General features: G+C 45.1%; 1 protein-coding gene across 1 annotated transcript in view; it reads right to left on the bottom strand.

The window, feature by feature from the left end:
- Positions 1–19,583, bottom strand: part of CHRNG (cholinergic receptor nicotinic gamma subunit) — an 83,319-nt gene extending 63,736 nt beyond the window's left edge. The window contains exons 1-2 of the mRNA XM_078665800.1: positions 19,318–19,583; positions 2,647–2,786 (exon numbers count right to left, since the gene is read on the bottom strand). Coding sequence (XP_078521926.1) covers positions 2,647–2,786; positions 19,318–19,357 — 180 coding nt within the window. The 5' untranslated portion in view covers positions 19,358–19,583. The remainder of the gene's footprint in view (positions 1–2,646; positions 2,787–19,317) is intronic.
- Positions 19,584–20,602: the final 1,019 nt, after the last annotated feature.

Genomic DNA, 20,602 nt, shown 5'->3' with positions numbered 1-20,602 from the left:
CAGTTGTCATCCTGTACAAATGGGAAGATCAAACAGGTGTATGAACTTGGAGCACATTATGTTTGTGATTTACTTGTTGGAATGCTATTAATCTTTCGGTGTAACAGATTCTGTCGATGTTGTGTTTGAATAGTAGTATTTGATGCAGCTCTAGTGTGTTGTAGGTGAGTACATCTTTACCTCAATTGTTTTATTGCTGGGCTACTCTTGTGTTCAATTGTTGAGTTGTGTTGTGTCAATAATTTTTCACTATAAGTCTACTGAAGTCCATCTTTGTTGTGTTCAGAATATGTCCCAATTTTTTCTGGTGCAGTTTCCAGGCAGGGCATTGTTTATCCTGGCCCTTGGTCACATTGGTCAGCCCCGCTAGTGAGACTGGGTGTTGGTTGGGTTGCAGTGTTGAGTTGCACTTTTTAAGTGTGAGTGTATGGTGGAGTGTGATGTTCTTCTGGGTTTGGGTGTGTTGCTTGCTGAAAATAGAGAAGGTGTGAGGATTTGTTTTGTCGGTGTAACCTGCATAATTAGTAGTGTGATGTGATAGTCAGTGAACTTTATGTATGTTTTGTTATGAGGACAAGATTTTCATTGGAGTCTGGTGAAGGGATTTTTGAGTTGAGGCTATATAGTGAAACTTTCCAATTTTGTTTTGTGCCTTAAAAGTGTAGACTTAGAGATGATGTAAAAACCCTTTGTCATACAAAACTTGTGGTTTCTGCGCCCTGGCTCTCAGGCGACTAGGCTTCATGTCCTGCATGCATAAGTGTTGCATGGTGTCATGGTGAGTGTGCAGACATGTGGTGGCAGGGCCTCATGTCTGAGAAGGATGCAATACTTACATGTCTTGGACCATTGTGCAATGGTTGTCAGAAACTGGTTGTTGATGGATTTCATTATTTGACATAAGGTGTGGGGAGTCTCAGTACTTAGCCCATCACATAGTTTCTTTGACTAATATTTGTTGTCTTTGTGTGTCTGCATGTGTATTCAAGAATGTAAGAGATTATTATTTGGAGTAAGATAGACATGTGAGAGAAGGAGTGAGTGTGAATGATTGTCCCTCTTGTTTATTTTTTTGTTTGATCTGTTTATTAGATTTTATCATATGTGATACATTCAACAGGCAAATACAATAACAATAGAACCAGTAGACAATCCCCGGAACATATTATTCAAAACAGCATAGCGGCGTGAAAACATATAGCATATAGTGAACTGCATCCATGACGCAAAATAACTTACATCCAATATGGCAGATAAATAGAGTCCATCCGAGTATGCTACATGGTACTTGTTGGAACACAGTACAATTACTTTATACATGCACGTATTAGTCCCTCTTCTTTCTATACAAGAAAATGACTGTTCTTTGTTTTGTTTTTAAGAAATGTTGTCCCCATTTCATGAATGTCTGAGCTGGTGTTTGGAATGCTGAGAGTGAGGGATGTAATTGAATGTTGATTTGTGGTCTGCAGTGTAAACAAGCAGACAGGGAGTTGGATGGGGAATTGAGCCCTGACAAGACCTACCTGCTGTTGCTATAACCTAAGGATCTAACAAGAAATTAGGAAGTTACCTCCTACTGGATTCAGACTCTTATGTGAAGACACTGCTGCACAGCTTCAACACTGCCTCTCCCACTGCAGAGGGACCTCAATCACACAAAAAGTGTGGCTGTAATCCCTGGCATCACCTACTCTTGCATGGGCCCTTAGGCATCTCTCAAAAGGCCATGGAGCAGGATGCACATGCATATTTCCTGCAACTATGGACCAGGCAACCATGATAAGGTTTGAAAAATGTAGATGCTAGCAACACTTGAGAAGGTGGGCCAGGGCTCCCAACACAGGAGGGGTGGAAGAACGTCCTCTGGAATCATACATGTCCCCTACCAAGAGCTGCAACCCTCTGGGGTGTGTTAAAGATCTGACACCTCATAGCTGACACACATTCACTGCATCTTCCAGGAGCATAATTTCCCCGGTAGGTGCTTTTGCTGTGGGAGCATGTGCAGAGGCAAATGTGATTCCCTCATTTGCAAATGAAGCCGTGCTGATAGAACTGTGTCTCCCGAACATCTCTGCTCACCTTGCCTGGAATGGGATACACCAGATGGGGATCAAACAAATACTAGTGTTAACATCTCCATCATCATTAAGAATTGAGGTAAGACCTCCATCATCATGAAAAATCGAGCTAGGGCCGCTATCATCTTTCGAAGTGTCATCTTAAGGGGAAACTGAGGGCCAAGGCAGGATTGGGGTGTAAATTCTGAGTACAACTGGTCTTATTATGGCCCCATGTTACAGCAAGTGAAATAGGTGTGGATGTATCATCAACCAAAGAAAGCTTTTTAAAGAATAGTGTCTCTTTTACAGAACCATTTCCAAGGATAGTAGTTCAAAACTCTCAGGGTGCACTGGGTCTACCAGGATGACTAGTCCAGCACTCGCCTAAGGTTAGGCGGAGAGAGAGAGAGAGACAGACAGCGAAAGAAACAGAGAGAGAGAGAGAGAGGGAGAGAGAGAGAGAGAAAGAGAGAGAGAGAGAGAGAGGGAGAGAGGGAGAGAGAGAAAGACAGTGAAAGAGAGAGAGAGAGAGAGAGAGAGAGAGGGGTAAGTTGAGTTATATAGGAAGGTAAAGCATTACCAGGGAGATGAGGTTGGTGAGCGTGAGTTTTATGATGACGTCGATGATGTCTCCATCCTTCTCCGCTGGACGCAAGTCCCTGTTGTAGTTCTCCATCAGATTGCTCAGTAGCTTCTCCTCCAAGTTCCGACAGAGAACAGCTGGAATGGAGACAGAACATTGTGAAACTACAGGAGTGAGCGATCTTTAGTTTAACATTTCAAACTTCACTCTTCCTTCGAGGACCCTCGCCGGTTCTGAGATCTTCTTTGCTTCTTTTGCTACATTAGGCGGTTTTGCCTGAGATGTTGGTCTCTTGCTTATCTTCTTCCTATGCCTGGATTGATCTCCCTTTACATATCTATTCAGTCCAAGATTACCTCTCCTTTAGAAAATGTGAGCCTCCTTTTTGCTTTGTTGATTTTGTTCCAAAGTTTTAGCTCATGCATCTGCTTTTATAAGTCCTTTAGCTTCAAGATACCCTTGCTTCGAATGTTTTGCCGTGTGAGTCATATAGAGTCACACAACTCCAAGATATCATCCCTCAAACAGCTAGCATTCCCCTCCCTGCATCCCGATCTCTTCCAAACCAACAACTGCCTATTGTGTTACACTCTTAACCTGCCAGATCAGACTCAGGGCTCCCCTCCACCTCCGACGAAGCCCGACACTGCACCAATTCAAACAAGACCTCAAGACCTGGCTCTTCGAATGACCCCAAAAGAGCTGCTCAGTCCCCACCCCCAACCCCAGTGCCTGGAGACCCTCACGGGTGAGTAGTGTGCTCTACAAAACCCTGATTGATTGATTGATTGATTGATTGATTGATTGAGGACCTTCTTTCCACTCACTGATTTTTAAAAGATCCTATGTAATGTCATCAAAGACCCTCTTGTAAGAGAATGCAATAGCATCCTAGCCCCTTTTGGGAGCACATTACAATTAACATGAGTATCACTGCTACTGTTTGAGGTCAGCATCCATCCATGTACTCAATCATGTATTTTTCCATTCACTCATTCATCCATAGATCAATGCACTCAGCCATCCACACAAACAATTCTCTAATCAAGCACTTTCAGTTGCAAAAATAGGCAAGAACTGTTGGCTTTGCCAATGCTTACGTTTGTTTAAGAATTGAGATGAGTTACAAGGATGGGATGTACATCAAGAAAGGGCGATACATTATCGCCGCTTTTATTGGCAGGAAACTGTCGGTAAAGCGGCGATAATGGGCTTGATGATATGCCCTTGTAAATTCCCATAGAAGCCCAGGTTAATACCAGAACTTGGGCTTCTATGGAATTCAAAAGGGCATAATATCAAGCCCATTATCGCGGCTTTAGCAGCAGTTTCTTGCCGATAAAAGCGGCGATAATGTATCGCCCTTTCTTGATAATATGGCCCTAAATTTTTGCGAAAAATGTAGAGAAACACTTTTCTTCTCCACCCGCTAAAAAGTCATATATTTTGTACCTAAAATTACTGTTGCAGGAAGTAAGAAAGCATCCATATTAAAGTCAGTGTCAGGTAAGGATTTATCCAATTGAAACCAGTGACGTTATTCGAATGGTTGTGGTCTGGAATATCAAGTGTGAATTCTCAAGTTATGAGAATATTTAACCTGAAATGTAGGGAACCAAAATATCAAGATGGTAGGTCATTATACGTAAGTAAGTATAGATTACAATTCTTATCTCCATGTCTATGCACCTTGATCAAGTGTATCAAGGTCATGTATGTCAAGGTACGTAGATGTGGAGGTTAAGTATAGTAAATCTAAACTTACCTTTACATACTTACCTCGTGATATTTTGGTTCTCGATATTTTGTATTCGATATTATGGTAACTCAAGTTTTCCCAGTTGATATTAGTAATCACATCATGTAGGGTAGCCAAAACTATTTTAATTTAATATAAAACCTTCAACAATAAAATAGTTCTTTCTCTTTTTGTGTTCTCACTACAGACAGCTCTGTTGCAGACATCATTTTATCCCATACTTTACCATACACTAAAGCTCTCATTACAAGTTCTGGGCTCTATTCTGATCCCTTTGACTAGGATCGGAATTAAAAGTTGTGTGATAATTATGACACACCCCAGGTTTCCCTTTTTAGATTCTTGCAGGTGAACCATGCCAAAATGTATTGGGGAATTATGCTAAAATAAAAAGACAGAACACGCATATGTGGGATTCGAACCCCAATAATCATCAGAACCCAAATATTTTGAACACGCCAATTCTTACCCCATTAACTTGCCTCCAGAATCTCAAATAGAGCAGTTAGAGACTTGACCCTTCTTCCCAAAGCATACATTTCAGCAGAGTAAAACAGAATAAATGAGGAAAAACTATTAACTGAGTTCTATATGATAAGTGAGGCACAAATAGGTGTATTACAGAATGTGTAGTAAATGCCGTACAGAGAAAAATGCATGAATATGACATGAAGCCTCAATCACAAAAATAGAAACCCATGAAACTTACCCTCAGTTAATAATGTCTAGGCAAACCCCCAAGAGTCGAACTCATAAAGAGTACTGACAGCATCCCCATAAGAAAATCCAAGACAAATGGACAAAATCTTAAGCAAAAATTTTAAGTCACCCCAATGGAAAATAAAAAATAAATAAAATGAACCCTATGGAAAAAATGTGCTTATAGTAGTAAAGCCCAATATCCTGTATAGACAAATTATATATTCTATTAATAGTTTCTACAAATTCCGCATGGTAGGATCATGCCTAGGGTCACATTGGCAAATCGAAAACAACAACGTAATATTTTAAATCTTTGACTAATACATTTCTTAAGCTAAGAGAAACCTTCCACTTACTCTCTCAGAAACTGCTCTCTGGAGATGATCAGCACAAAATGAAACAATTCTCAAAAAATGGCTCATAGAATTAACACGGACATGTCTTCATCTGAACCTTCAGTGGATATTCTTGAATATGATCCTTTGGATTCACGATACACACTCCCTAACACAATTCACTTGATGCTCCACAGAACGAAGAGGAGAGATGGCTTGCCGCAGGACACTGGAAGGGCGAATGTGCAGGAGCAAGATGAGCGGAACACCTAAAACTACATCCATATTATGTGGAGAAGTGTGGCTCAATGGTTAGAGCGGCAGACCCTGATGCAGAGGTCTAGCCCGGGACCAGGGTTCAATTCCTGTCTCGGGCTCAATTTCATCGGACCTGATAATTCTCGCCTCGGTGCCTATTCTAACCATGGGTCCCACGCTGCGACTCTGGGCAATAGCTTGCTTAATCTCCACAACGGCCCCAACAGCGCTGGGATGCCTGGCTTCACCTTGGGGGTGCCCAGGAGTGGGCATTTCACAGGGAAAAGCCAGGAAGGGTTCCACAGCAGTATGCGTATAGCACCAAGACACTCATGAGTATAAGTGCGCTTTACAAGTACGAATCATTTCATCATAATAATGGCTTCTCCTAAGTAAATGTGGCATAACTACTTCACAGTATTAATAACATTTAGAAATGAGTCAGTAAATTTGTTTCAACTGCGACATCATTCATTCATCAATTATGACTCTATCATTAAAACCTTCAACTTTTAGAAAGAATTTGCACCTGACCTTTCGCATTTTAAAACTTAAAAAAAAGCTACTACACACAATTTGATGTGTTAAATACAGATTCTGTATGTAATATCTCATTTCCTGATGAAAACTCAGAACAGGAGGTATGTGCCACAGCAAGCACATACCTCACCCTACGGTAATGGTATTGTCCAGATTTGTTGTATATCCCCCAATTCTGCACAACTTGGAATCAGGTCCAAGAGTGGGATTTGGTTCAGCCTCTTCCTCACGAATATATGGCTTTTTTGTCTAACTCGGTGGCCTGCTCGCTACTCAAAGACTTGCCTCTCTATTCTTGTTTTCATCAAGCCTCTGGAATATTTCTTCTTTACCATGGTTTCTGATTGGATGACTTGTATTGTTTCATTACGTCCAGTCAGGACATCAGGTAGGTGTTTATTTATTTAGATTTAACTCTCCATGGGAGAGTATTGCTGTCCTGCCTCTCTCTCCTACCATCAGCCACCACCTTCCCAACCCCCACCTTGTTAGAATATTGACCTCCCTATATGCCTGCTCACTTTTTTTTTATTGTTTTCTCAATTTCCACCCACCCTCAGTCCAACCCCTGCCATGCTTGAACCATTACATCTCGTGTTCCCTCTCTCCATTTTTTCAATTGTAAATTATTTTTAAATGCATTTCTATAAGCTTTGCACTGTCTCTCTTAATTTACATAGCATATCATTTATACTTTATTTTTTATTGGAATGTAAAATGTATGTTATCCATCTTGGAATTATATAATGAATAAATCAGGTATAACTAAAGCAAAGAAGCATTTGCAATGCAATAGGTCTCGCTTTCACGTGAGTTTGAGCTATTGGCATTGTAAATTACAATGCCTTTTATTTATGTTTTGGGTTTTAAAACATAGATAAAAGGCATTGTCATTTACAATACTAAGAGCTTAAACTCTCACAAATGTGAGACCTATCACAGTGCAATAAAGGGTCTTCTCGACCGCTTGTTAGACTGTAAATATCAGAGGAAGAGACTGGCCTGCGACGTCTTCAAAGTAGTGATAAATAGTGCATTGAAGAAGATGTGTAAGTGTTGTAAATTATACAGACACAAAGTGTGAAGTGAGAGTTACATATGATCCGAGCTATAAACACTAACAAAGTGCTCCAGCACCTTTCGCTCTGTGATTACACTGTTGCGGCTCCGGAGGGCGAGGGGTGGGTGCATTTCCTGCCCTCTCCGTGATTTGAGTTTGCAGTGTGGCATTGCGTAATGTCATTGCTATCTTCGGCCTAATAAAAAACACTCCAGCTGTAGTAGGGCCCTGGCTTCACCTCCTGGTCCAGGGCGGGCTGTGCTTTATGGCAGGCATGGAGGGAGGGAGGGATGATCTCGGCTGCAGCTCCGGTCTCGTACAGTGCCCCTCCTATTACTAGTGAGCAAGAGGCGCTGAGGTGGTGGTATTGGTATTGGTGGTATTGGTATTGGTAGTGGTACTGGTGGTGGTGATATTTGTGGTATTGGTGGTGGTGGTATTGGTGGTGCTGGTATTTGTGGTATTGGTGGTGGTGGCATTGGTGGTGGTATTGGTGGTGGCGGTATTGGTATTCGTGGTGGTATTCGTGGTGGTGATACTGGTACTCAGTGATGGTGGTGGAATTGGTGGTGGCATTATTGGTTTTGGTGGTGGTGGTATTGTTGTTGGTGTGGTGGTATTGTTATTGGTAGTGGTGGTATTGGTATTGGTGGTGGTGGTGGTATTGGTGGTGGTATTGGTGTTGGTGGTATTGGTGGTGGTATTGATTGCGGTGGCAATTGGTGGTGGTGGTAGTGGTGGTGGTGATATTGGTGGTGGTCGCATAGTTGGTGGTATTGGTGGTGGTATTGGAAGTGGCATTGGAGGTAGTATTGGTGGTGGTGGTATTGGTTGTGGTATTGGTTGTGGTATTGGTGGTGGTGGTATTGATGGTATTGGTGGTTGTGGTATTGTTGGTGGCATTGGTGGTGGTATTAGTGGTGGTATTGGTGGTGGTATTGATGGTGATGCTGGTGGGGGTATTGGTGGTGGCGGTATTAGTGGTGTCAAAAAACATCAAAAGATGGCTGCCGATTCATGTGCATACATGCTGACTCACCAACAGCAAATTTGGAGTTGCAAAGCAAACAAGCATTGGCAAAGCATTAGCATTATGCCTGCTTATTTTAAACAAGACCGATTAGCTGTGCTGATTCTTGCTTACTTTTAATTTTTTATATCAATTATTTCTGATCTTTCGTCACTGCGAAGTGTGGGTAATGGTGGCAATACTTGGTTGGAGATTGGTATTATCATCTTTAACCCGTTGCGTGCTCATGACGAGCTCAGCTCGTCATGAGGCACGGTTTTGCTGTGCTCATGACGAGCTGAGCTCGTCATGATCATTGCGCCGCGCCCACGTGGGGATAATCCCCCAGCTGTGCTGGGTGTTCCATCAAAACGGGCGTGGTAATGACGAGCTCAGTTCATCATGAGCACAGCGTCACCGTGTTGCATGACGAGCCGAGCCCAGCACAGCGGGGGAATTAGCCCAGCAGGGGAGGGGTGAATTTATTTAAAAAGAAAACTGCAATATTGAAAAGCTGTAGAGTACTGTCTGCAGTATTCATACGTATCATTGCTTGCATGCTTAAATCATACAAACCACTTAACTGATATGTCATTTAATTGCCTGATTTTAATGGTACTTATAACATTAACATTGGAAATATAAAAGGCTGAGTGAGCACCGTGGGCTTTTGAACATATAATCTGTAAATGATTCAAAGATATTAGAGCGCGCAAGTTGCCTCATATTAGGAGTGAAAAGTTCAGTGTTTTATTTCTAATTTGCATTCTGGTATTTTTCAGTTTTACTTTCCCATCATTTTTAATGAGGAACTAAAATTAGTAGAATAAAAGTCCATATGAGGATTGATTTGGGCACTCAGACCTGACAAGAGGGAATATGAGAGGTATTAGTGTTTTTCAATAAATACATCATGCCACTGAGCCATCTTACTTGTTTACATGTCTTACTCATGTATTTGAGGTGGATAAATCATGAGGAACTGTACACCATTAGGGGAGAGCAAAGCATCAGAGACAAAGCTCTTATTAAGTCTATATTTGCAATAAGCGTTCACCCTGTAGAATGTTGGCAGATATCATCTTTAAATCTGTATCTGTCTGAATAGTGCTCATTTTGTTGACTATGGAAGAACAGCAGGCTCAGTAGACACATTGGGATATGAATAGGCCTGTATGATATTAAATACGGGAAACGTCATTTTGGACGGAGCCGGAATCACGCTGTGCAAACACAGAGCTGGCAATAGAACGAATGTGGCATTAGCACGCAGTCGTTCAGCTCGCAAGTCATTTTAACAACTTGCATTTAGGGAGAGCATTGGTGAAATGGTGTTGGATTCCCTACTGTTGTGCAGACTGGAGTTGGAATAGTAAATTAAACTATTCCACCATCCAGAACCCCCCTAAGGCAAGTCGTTAAAGCATCTTGCATGCTGAACAAATGAGCCCTAAAACGTTTTTGTTCAAAAGACGACATTCTGAATGCATGCGTCCTAAATGCATGCGGAATACCGTCATTCATTATGCCTGCTTGGCTGGTAGTCCTTGAACATCTGGTTCATAGGCAGATCTCAGAGCTGCCGCACAGATTCTTGTCCATTAGCTGAATCTGCCTTGAGAATGAAATATCACTGGTGATGTTTTAGCCAAACATGGTTTAGATTCGTTACCCCAGGTGACAGAGTGGGTGTTTGACCAGAGGCATCTAACCTCACTGTGTCTTGAGTGCAGGAAAAATTCAAATAAACCCTTATTAGGACTTTCCTGCTTGGCATTTTGAACTCTGAGATCTGACAACAAATCATGTGTCCTTTTTGTATACAACTTGTCATGAGTGACATTGGCATGACAAATTTGCCACAAGCTTTGGCGTATTATATGTCAAAAAGGCCTAATTTAGCACACTCAATGATATGAAACCATGGCAATGTGGTCAAACACAAATCATTGACCTAGTTTACTGATGGGTACTGTCTTTATCTCACTTGTAGACACACCTTTTGTATAGAACACTATATCACAACAAAGTAAACGTTAACTTCAATTATCAGAACTCAGCTATGCCTCCAATCACTCACTGACTGACAAACTAAAAGTTATCTTCAATTCTCAGAACTCAGCTATGCCTCCAATCTCTCACTGACTGCCCCTTTGCCTTTGTCTGTCCAACTTTCCACATCCTTCTGGTCAAGTTCATGCTATAGATTTAGTTTAATGGCTGACAGTGCAAACATCTAGGGTATTGGGGGCATAAGTAGAGAGAAGTGGCAACCATCACAAAAAAACAAGCATTGTCAAATCTGCAACATCCATTGATGGAGTCCAGTAGTATTGCATCAAAGTCTAGAGGTCCTGTTTGGAGAAGGATGAAGAAAGAATAGAGACAATTCAGAGCTACCTAGAAGGTCAGTGTCTACAAAAACAACCTTCATCTGTGTGTCTGAAAGAGAAGTAGGACAGGGTGATATGGTAAGGACATTTAAATCAATCAGTGGTGAGGACAACTAAAGCAGAAAAAATGAGCATTTCCAACAGAAGACTTTTCCTGAGGCCAGAACTGAGATGTGTGTGTTGGGGGCTGGAATTGAACTACACAGGGTTGACAATGGGAATTTCTTTATTTGGATGATGGTAAATGAATTGGAGAGAAGACTGACCAATGCATTTATCCTTTATCCTTAATAGAGTGGGGGGGGGGGAGTCAGCAAATTAATTCAAGAAGCCCTTGGTGGAATCACCGTGCAAGAGTAAAGATTGGATTTCTTCTGGTGTGACATGGTTGGTTCACCTTGTGTCTGTACCCGAAGGTCACACATGTTGTCTGTTGACATAGCTGTGACCAATATCCCTTGCACCTATTGTTCCTGGTGAATCCGCATCCTTTTGATGCTCCTCCGGGTAGGGCAGACTACATTCTGTCCTCGCGCTGACTAGTTATGGTGACCTCTGAACTAGTGGAGTTAGTACTCACACAATGCAAGGCGCCACCTCACTTAGGGGGCGTGGCGCCGTTAGTGGCAGCCAAAGGGCCACCTAGGTAGAAATCACTTCCGGGTCGCGCGAAGCAGGCAGGAAACAGGAAACGCGTCATGAACAGAGGGTTGCCCCGGATGCAGTTTGTGAGGGCGCGAGCCTTGAAAAGCCAACGACCCACTTTATGACCCCTCTTTGTCTGCTGACCGCCCAGGAGTTGGACGTCGCAGAAGGAAGTCAAGCGGAACCGTCGCGGTAGCTGTGTTTTCGCACAAGTCAGTCCGACTTTTGGCGCAGGTGAGTGGGCCTCGCAGTGTGTCCGTGTGGGAAGTGGTGTGAACGATCCAGGCGCGTGTGCTGGCAGAGAGCGTGAGACTCGGATGGTGAACGAGGGTGTGGGGCGGTGAATGCCCATCGCGTGAGTGAGCTCCCTTGCTGCTGATTCGATATGATCGGGAGCCGGCGTGAGAGTGGGCCGGGAGAATTTTGATGCATGCGCGGGGATAGCGAGAGAGGGAATCACTGGCATTTTTAGTTAACGCCCGGAGCGCGGGTAACAAGGCAGTTAAGTGAAACGGTGAATCACATTTTGCAACCGGATCGCAGCCGCGCCGGAAACAAGGCATATCATTTGAAGAAGGCTCGGACCGGATTATTTCTAACGCTGGGAAAATTGCACTTTAATTGAAGGGGCTCTCCTGTTAAAGCGGGCCACTCTGCGGTGGCCGGTCCATAGTAGTTTCACCCGCAGCCATTAGTTAGACTGTTTGGGAGTGCGGATCGTCACGCCGCGTTAGGCTAAGCAGAACAGGGGCATCGGGCTCTGTTACTATCATTTATGGCTGGATAAGAGGGCGATCCTCGTCATATACGTCTTGCAGGGCAGCGGGCAGAAGTTTTAGCACTTTCTGGGGGGATAGCGGTTTGAAACAAGGGCTATGAAGGGAGCGATTTTGGGTTAAATTGCAGCCTGCGTAATTGGCAAGGTTAGGGCAGCTAAGGGGTTGCGAAATAGAAGAGTTTGGTACCAGCTACAATTGGTGGCTAATCCGGATGCACGTCATGTCATTTTATGTGGTGATAACACATTATATCTTTTAAGTGTAGAATGCCGCCTAAACGGCCAACGAGGGGCAAAGGGGCTTCGGCCAAAGAAGATGATTACCTCGAATTAACGGAGCTGTTGGAGTTTACAAAAGAGAAAGGCGTGGACTGGGTGTTAAAGACAATGAGAGAAGGGGCAAGAGCGGACGCCCAGGAGGAAAGAGGGCGAAGCAAGCGAACTCGGCGCACACCGGAAAGGTTTAAAGAGGCGTCGAAAGAAAAGCGGCCCAGGGCAGCAGAGGCCCAACCGACATCCGCAGGTGAGAAGGAGGGGCCAGAGACAATAGACTTGATCGCTAACACAAACAAAGACAAGGGCGCGCTTGAAGGAAATGTCGCTCAGCCTAATGCTGCGCAGCCGGGGGTAGCGCCTGTCGCTAATGCGGAGGTGCCCGGCGCACAGGCACTTTTACCACCAGTGGTCGCACAACCGGGTAGCGGAATAGCACAAGTCTGGGTGCAGTCTGGGGGAGTGGCGCAATTACCAGGGATGCTGATAAATAACTCACAAGGCCAAGCAATTAATAATGTCCCTGCTAGCACGATGGTACCCTCCACAGCATACCCGGGATTCGGTGGTCCAGTAATGATGCCCCCTTTTCCTAAGATGGGAAATTCATCACAAGTTTCAACAGCTAACACTGGAATAAATTTGATAGGGCCAGCAGGTACTCAAATTCAAGGGGGGTTGGACTGCAAATGGTGGGTCAGCCAACTCTAGCTTACAGCCCGGTAATGTACGGCTCCTCATCCTTAACACTATCACCATCTGTGGGGATCACGTGGCATGTACCCGCAGACATCAAAGAAAAGATACTGAAAGGCGAATACGTTGATGTGTTTGATCTGATCAATGCAGGGGTCATGCCAGATAAGGGTAGAGGTGGTAAAGAAGGCGAGTATAAACAGAAGAAGGTTTGGGTTGACTGGTCGATAAAGAATTGGATCACAGGATTTGCCATTTATGCTGCCATTATGGCGGAGAAGTACCCCGCGGTAGGCCCGCAGATAATCAGTTATATTTCCTTAATACATGGGGCGGCCTCCGAGTTCCCAGGCACAGGGTGGTTAAAATATGATAACAAATTCAGACAAATGAAAGCAGTACACCCAGGGATAGCATGGGATCAACGTGAGATCAATTTGTGGCACACAGTTTTTATTCCACCCCATCTGTGCCCAACACAGTTTCTTATTCCACCACATCTACGCCCAAGACCAGTTTCCCTTCACAGAATCAGTCCTTTCGGAACGACAGGGGGGCAGGAGATAAGAAACAGGTCTGCTGGCTGTATAACAAAAACGAGTGCACCAGGGGGACCACATGCAGGTTCAAACATTGCTGCTCCTTCTGTGGGGGCCCGTCTCACCCAGAGATCAGATGCTTCAAGAAGCCGGGAAATGCAATGGAACAGGCGACCCATTCCACAGCAAAAGGGAGACCACCTCAGACATCAGAAAGATCTGCAAACTCCCATTAAGACACATGTTTTGACACACCTCCTTAGCAAATATGACAAACTTGAGGAGGCTCAGTTTCTTCACAATGGTTTTATGTCCGGTTTCCGTATCCCGTCTTCAGCTGCCCCCACCAGTTTCCCGCCGCGCAACCAGAGCTCTGTGCTCCAGAACATGGACGCAGCGCAGAATAAGATAATGAAAGAAGTCGCCCTGGGGCGGGTAGCGGGTCCATTTAAACAACGTCCAAGTCCTGATCTGGTCTGCTCTCCCCTGGGATTAGGACCTAAAAAAGAGAAAGGGAAATTTCGCCTGATACATAATTTGTCAAGCCCTCCAGGATTATCAGTCAATGACAAACTTGACCCAGACCTCTGCACGGTGCGTTATAAAACGTTTGACACTGCAATTGAAAAAATACAGGCCCTGGGGGAGGGGGCCCTAATGGCCAAGTCTGACATAGAGGCCAAATTTAGGCTCCTCCCGGTTCACCCAGAGGATACTAAGTTCTTGGGCTTTACCTTAAAAGAAGATTATTTCATTGATCTGTGCATGCCCATGGGCTGTTCAATCGCTTGCGCAGTCTTTGAGACTTTTGCTAGGTTTTTGGAATGGGCGGTGGAACAATTCCTTACTTCAGACAAAACCCACGCAGTTGTACACTACTTGGACGACTTTCTATTTCTGCGTCCTCAGGGGTCACAGTCCTGCAGGAAGGCCCTGCTGGGCTTCCAGCACTTGGCTAAAGCCCTGGGGGTACCACTTGCAGCAGAAAAAACAGAAGGGCCGACTACCTGCCTGACATTCCTAGGCATTGAGATCGATACCAGAGAAGGGGTTTGCAGGCTACCCAGGTCAAAGGTGTCTGCTTTCAAGGCTGCTATCGACGACTGCTTAAAGTCAAGGAAAGTTACACTACATCAATTGCAAGTCTTGGCAGGGCAACTGAACTTTGCCTTGAGAGTCATACCAATGGGCAGGGCCTTCTCTAGGAGCATAGCAAGGGCGATGGCTGGGCTTCGCGCAAAGCACCATAGAGTTAGGCTTTCAGCTGATGTGAGAAAAGACTTGAACATTTGGAAAGACTTTCTGGAAAGCTTTAATGGGTCCGTGATATGGCGGACACCGAGCTCCTCGAATGCAGAACTCGAATTGTTTACAGATGCGGCAGGGAGTGTAGGATTTGGAGCAATCTTAGGCCCCAGGTGGTGCATGCAGTATTGGCCAGAGGAATGGGCAAAGCAGGGGCTGACACGCAATGTTACTTTCTTGGAACTGTTTCCAATTGTGGTGGCGCTGCACTTGTGGGGAGATACGCTCGCAAACAGACACATTGTTTTCTGGTCAGATAGCATGTCTGTGGTAATGGCGATCAACAACCAGAGGGCAACTTGTACATGGGTGCTGCGTCTATTGAAAGAATTAGTGTTGCAATGTCTGAGCCGCAATGTACATTTTACTGCAAGACATGTGCCAGGGATAGAGAACCAAGCCGCTGATGCCTTGTCCCGTTTTAAGTTGATAGAATTCCGCACACATTGGCCGCAAGCAGAGAAAAGAATGACAGACTTCCCAGAGGGGCTATGGAAAATTGGTGCCCTGCAGCTCCCGAGTTGATAACCGCATCCCTGGCCCCCAAGACTAAGAGTATGTATGAGAGGTCGTGGCAGTTTTATCAGGAGTATCTGACAGGGGCGGGTTTAGTTAATGCATTTTCTCCTTTGAGTATATTGGGCTTCATAGTCCATCAGAGAGACGGTGGGAGGTCAGTAGCGATGATGAAGAGACAACTGTCGGCGTTAGCATTCTATGCGGGCCTACAGGGGGTGGCAGACCCAACCTAGGATCAGAGAGTGAGGAGAGCCATGAAGGGTTGGGAACGTTTGACCCCGGGGGTGAAGGATTCAAGGCGACCCATAGATGTGAACAGGTTGGTAGCTATCCTGGAGACCCTGCCTATGGTTTGCTTCTCCCCTTATGAAACTCAACTATTCAGGGTTGCGTATGTGCTTGCCTTTTGCGGGGCACTTAGGATCTCCGAGTTGCTCCCTGCCTCTAAGGCGGACAGGAAAGGGGGTATAAGGTGTGAGGACGTGATTGAGTCTGAAGACGTTTTAAGAGTCAAGGTCCGGGGATCAAAAACAGATCCCTTGGGCAAGGGGACATGGCTGCAACTAGGTAGGGTAGTGGGGGTGTCTTACTGCCCTGTTAGGCTGACAAGGGAATTTCTGCAGATCAAGCCACCAGGGGGCGATGACAGAGTATTGTTGCATAGGAACGGTTCACCCCTCACCAGATTTCAGTTCACAAGGGTAGTTAAACTGACCTTGTCAAAGATGGGAGTGGACCCGGCCGATTTCACATCCCATTCCTTCCGCATCGGGGCAGCAACTACAGCAGCAGGCCTGGGGCTGCCAGAGGAGACCATTAGGAGGCTAGGGCATTGGAAGTCTGCGTGTTATGAACGTTATGTGCGCCCGCAATTGGTATGAGTGTCAAATTGGCACACCCCCGCATCCCCCCCCCACCCGCCCGATAGCTATTAAGTTTCTCAGGCATTCCTGACCACTTGTTCATTTCAAAATTTACCCTAGGTACGACAGCCCAAAGACCCCAAATATGTTGGTGCGGCCATTCCTTTATCTGCAGGGCAGGGTTGGTCTTCAAGAAATTGCTCGGAACAAAGGCGAGGGAGGAGCAAGATTGGGACCACCACTGGGTAGGGATAGGTGGACAACACCTAGCCGACGTCCCTAACGACTTGCGGGTTGCCATGAGCAGAGGGATGCCCTCCCCAGATGTGTTGGTGTTGCACTGTGGAGGCAATGACATGATCCCGGCGGGAAGGAGGGGCGTGAAAGAGTCGTTGTTTAATGCCCTAGCGGCAATCAAAAATATGTTACCAAAGGCCACGCTGCTATGGTCCGAAGTCATTCCGAGGCAGATATGGGCCAGGGGCGCTCCCTCGAAGGCGGTGAATAAGTCAGTGAAAAGATTGAACCAGTCAGTGGCCGAAATACTTCAGAAATCAAGCATTCGCACCATTAGGCACAAGCTAATACAAACGTCAGGCCGGAATTGTACGCTGTGGACGGAGTTCACTTCTCAGAGGCGGGCAGTGAACTTTTTATACAGACAGTAAGAGGGGCCATTGCAGAAGCTCTTGAGTGCAGGGGGGGAGGTCGAGTCCGCCAGTAAGCGCCTCGCCCTGTGGCGGGGTCATGGACAAGAGGTATCACAGAGACTTCTTTGGTCAGTGCCAGTTTTTACCCCAGAACAGGTCGTAAAATCATCATGGGCTCCGGGCTGGCGGGAGAGTTGGGGCTGACCTGCTGGTGGCCCTGGATCCTCTAGCCCTACCCTGGAAGCCGCTGGTGGCCACAAGTGGTGGCAGATTATTTACCTGCGGCTCTGTTGACCGGAAGGCGGTTAACTTAAGGAGAGCAGGCTAACTTGGTTGTGGCCTGCTGGCACAGCCCGAAGGTCATACAAAAGCCCCTTGGAGAACGGGCTGTAAAATGATAAATATGCATATACGTGTGAGTATTTGAATAATGTGATGTGAAAATAATTTTGAGAATTTTAAATAAAGAATGGAGGTCAATGGAGTATTTGGCCTGTGACCTTATTTTAATAAAAATATGCACAATGCGAAAACCAAACAAGACTCAGGTGTCTATTTTAAGGCGGGACAAAATGTGTTTGGGTAGTGTGCACTTTGTATGCCATCTATAAATATCAGATGGGGGAACGGTGACTGGTGCATGGACGTTACAAGGACACGTTACAAGGACGGTGGACGTTACAAGGGTCCATAAATCACAAAGGGCCTTTTCATAAAGTAAACAGAATACAGTGTGACATTTCGAAATTTACACTGACAAAATGTACTATTACATTTTTTCACCTTAATATAACATACAAGGTAGGCCAGTGATTTGTGCACCTCCTGCTGCTGCAATTTGTCTTGGACCTGTTCAGTGTCTATTTTCATTTGTCGCAGGGCCAATTGAGCAACTCATCCTTCCAGAGCCAATAAGATGAGTAGCACTGAGTAGTATTGAGCTGGGATATAATAACTAGGGCTCCTGGTTCTGGTTCTAGTTTTTTTTGTTGTTTTTTTTAACTTTTCTCTCGGTATTCTTCCATATTTCTTTTTTGCTAATTTTATGGGTATCTATCCATATTTATTATGCTTTGTGTAAAAATGAAGCAGCAAATGGCACACGTCCAGTTTTATCTGATAATGGTCCACTCACGTTGGCATCTGATGGGCTTTAGTGGTACAAGAAAACATATGCAATGCATCACTCCTATGCAGCTCTCATAAACATTAGCATTGTGGCTAAACATACGCACAGCTGCAACTATTTAAAGTTTCAATAGAACACATTGCTCCTTTTATAACCTCTCTATCTGTCGTTAGGGACATCAATTGGCGTGGTAGCCATAACTTGAAGCACTGACATAAATAAATGGAAAAAGACAAAAAATGTCCTTTTTTTCCACTTTTAAAAATAAAAAGAAATAGGGGGTTTCGGGTATGCATTTGTATGTGGGAACTTGGGACCCTTAAGTATAACTTCCCTTCTTCCGTAAACGCTCCAAGATTTCCCGGCAGGACTGACTCCGCATGTTATCCTATGCCAGTTCTGGTCTGTTACAAACTCTACTAACTGCTAGCGCCTAGGCAACTCTGAGGGTGGGGTGTGGGTGGTATAGTGAGTTCTGGGTCACATCAGCCGATCTCCAAAAACTACTGAATACATACAGTACAGAGCTGACAAAATTGGCCTTAGACTGAACATTGGCGCCCCAGGACTCAGCGACTCATCCATTTTCATCAGCGTGCATAGATATAGCTCACACTCCCAACACAGGTGCCTCGAGGCACTGTTTCCTCGGGGTGTTCGGAACGCATGGGGATGGGTCCTATGTGTGAAGAAGGCACATGGGTGGAAGGTGCCCTTTAGGGAAAGAGGAGGCAGTTATGCGCCAGGGCAGATCGCGTTGCGAACTTGGCGCTACAGGGCAGCGGGGAGGCGCCTCTGAAAGCTGCTTTACAGAGTAGTTCGGAAGTTGGTTACACATAACATGCTCCAGTGCCAGCCTCGCAGCACCCGCTATGAGACCAGTAAGATGCTTAGACTTAATAGTTAAGCCAATGATGTTGATAAAACCACTGTGTCTTTGTGTAGCGCACGCTGCTCTCCTTTTGCAATTTCAAGGCGCTGTAAACAACAACCGCCGGTATCTATTATACAACTCTGACACACCCTTTTCAACCTCGGAGGATGGGATTTTTAGCAGGAAGTGGGTAATTTACTGAGCAATCTAACTGGCACAATAAAGTGCTATGAAAGCCCTGAGGGTGGACAGTTTGGCGCTATGCAACAGAATGCTGAAATACATATAGACGTACAGCTATTTTTATTGCAGCGAGCAAACTCCTGGGTTACATGTTTTACCTGGGATGGCGAGTGACAGTAAAAGGGCCAGCGGCGCCATGGTCGTGCCCGTCCTCCCGGTGCATCCAGCTCGTAGCGCCTTGTGTCCCGCCTCTGGGACGTGACAGGCAGTGAGGCAGAGTGGCCAGGGCGCGGCCCGGGCGCAGGCTGGCTGCAGCTGTCTCTCAACAGGTGATCGCGGGCGGGGGAGCACAATGGGCGGGTCTGGTTACGCTGCTGGCCGGGTGGGCATGACAGACCTCCAGCGGCTGCCAGACCATCCGACCAGCCCGTGGGAACAGCAAACGTATTCCGAGGCTACTTTCACTAAAGGGCATCTATATATAGCAGTGGCGACCCATTGTTGGCAGAAAAACGAAATCAACGTGATTATTTCTATATATAAATGACTGCCGATCAATCAGTGTATGCCATTTATCAAATAATTCATCAAGATCACTCAGCGCGTCAGGCGGGAAGGTCGATTCGAGAATGGAGCTTGGTGCAGGTTCCACCGCTCACGATTACAACAAGCATTGGCAATGCCAATAGGTCTGGGTTTAAAGGAATGTTGTATGCAGCGGTTGAAATGCGTGAAGAAAAGTTTGAGAACTAAGGGCCCGATTCACAGAACTAATTTAAGACAAAATCCTAAACTTACTACCATTTTGGTATTCACAAAAGGCACTTACTCATTTTTGTATTCACAGAAGGCACTTACTCATTTCGGTATTCACAGAAGTTAGGAGTCCTAACTTTAGGACTCCTAAAGGCCTTCTGTGAATACCGAAAGTCCTAAAGTTAGGATTTTTCTCAGTTTAGTAGTAGTAAAGTTAGGACTCCTAACTTTTGTGAATACCGAAATGAGTAAGTACCTTCTGCGAATACCAAAATGAGTAAGGGCGATATGTATCAAGCAAATTCGCATTCGCAAAGGCTGAAATTCGCAGAATTTCGGCCTTTGCGAATGCGAATTCTCAATATGGTATGTATTAAGCAAATGTGGTTCAAAATAAGGAATCGCACAATTTGCGATTCCTTAAATGCAATGTATGATGCAAAAAATATTGCTAATGGTCCCTAAGGAATCGCAAATTACCACCAACTTCAAGTTGGTGGTAAGTTGCGAATTTCTGTAAAAAAGCATTTTTTTTTAAAAACAAAAGGTGCCATGTGACGCTCATACATGCCCTTAGGGCATGCATGTGCGCCATATGCGCACACATGTCATTTTCAGGGGTGCAACAGGGTGTCCTTTGGACACCCCTGCACCCTTGAAAATAATCACAATTTGCGATTAGCTAAT

This window comes from Lissotriton helveticus, chromosome 11 (assembly GCF_964261635.1).
Source record: "Lissotriton helveticus chromosome 11, aLisHel1.1, whole genome shotgun sequence".
In the NCBI taxonomy this organism is placed as follows: domain Eukaryota; kingdom Metazoa; phylum Chordata; class Amphibia; order Caudata; family Salamandridae; genus Lissotriton; species Lissotriton helveticus.
The sequence above is the reverse complement of the archived record's forward strand: the minus strand, read 5'-3'. Positions and strand labels throughout refer to the sequence as shown.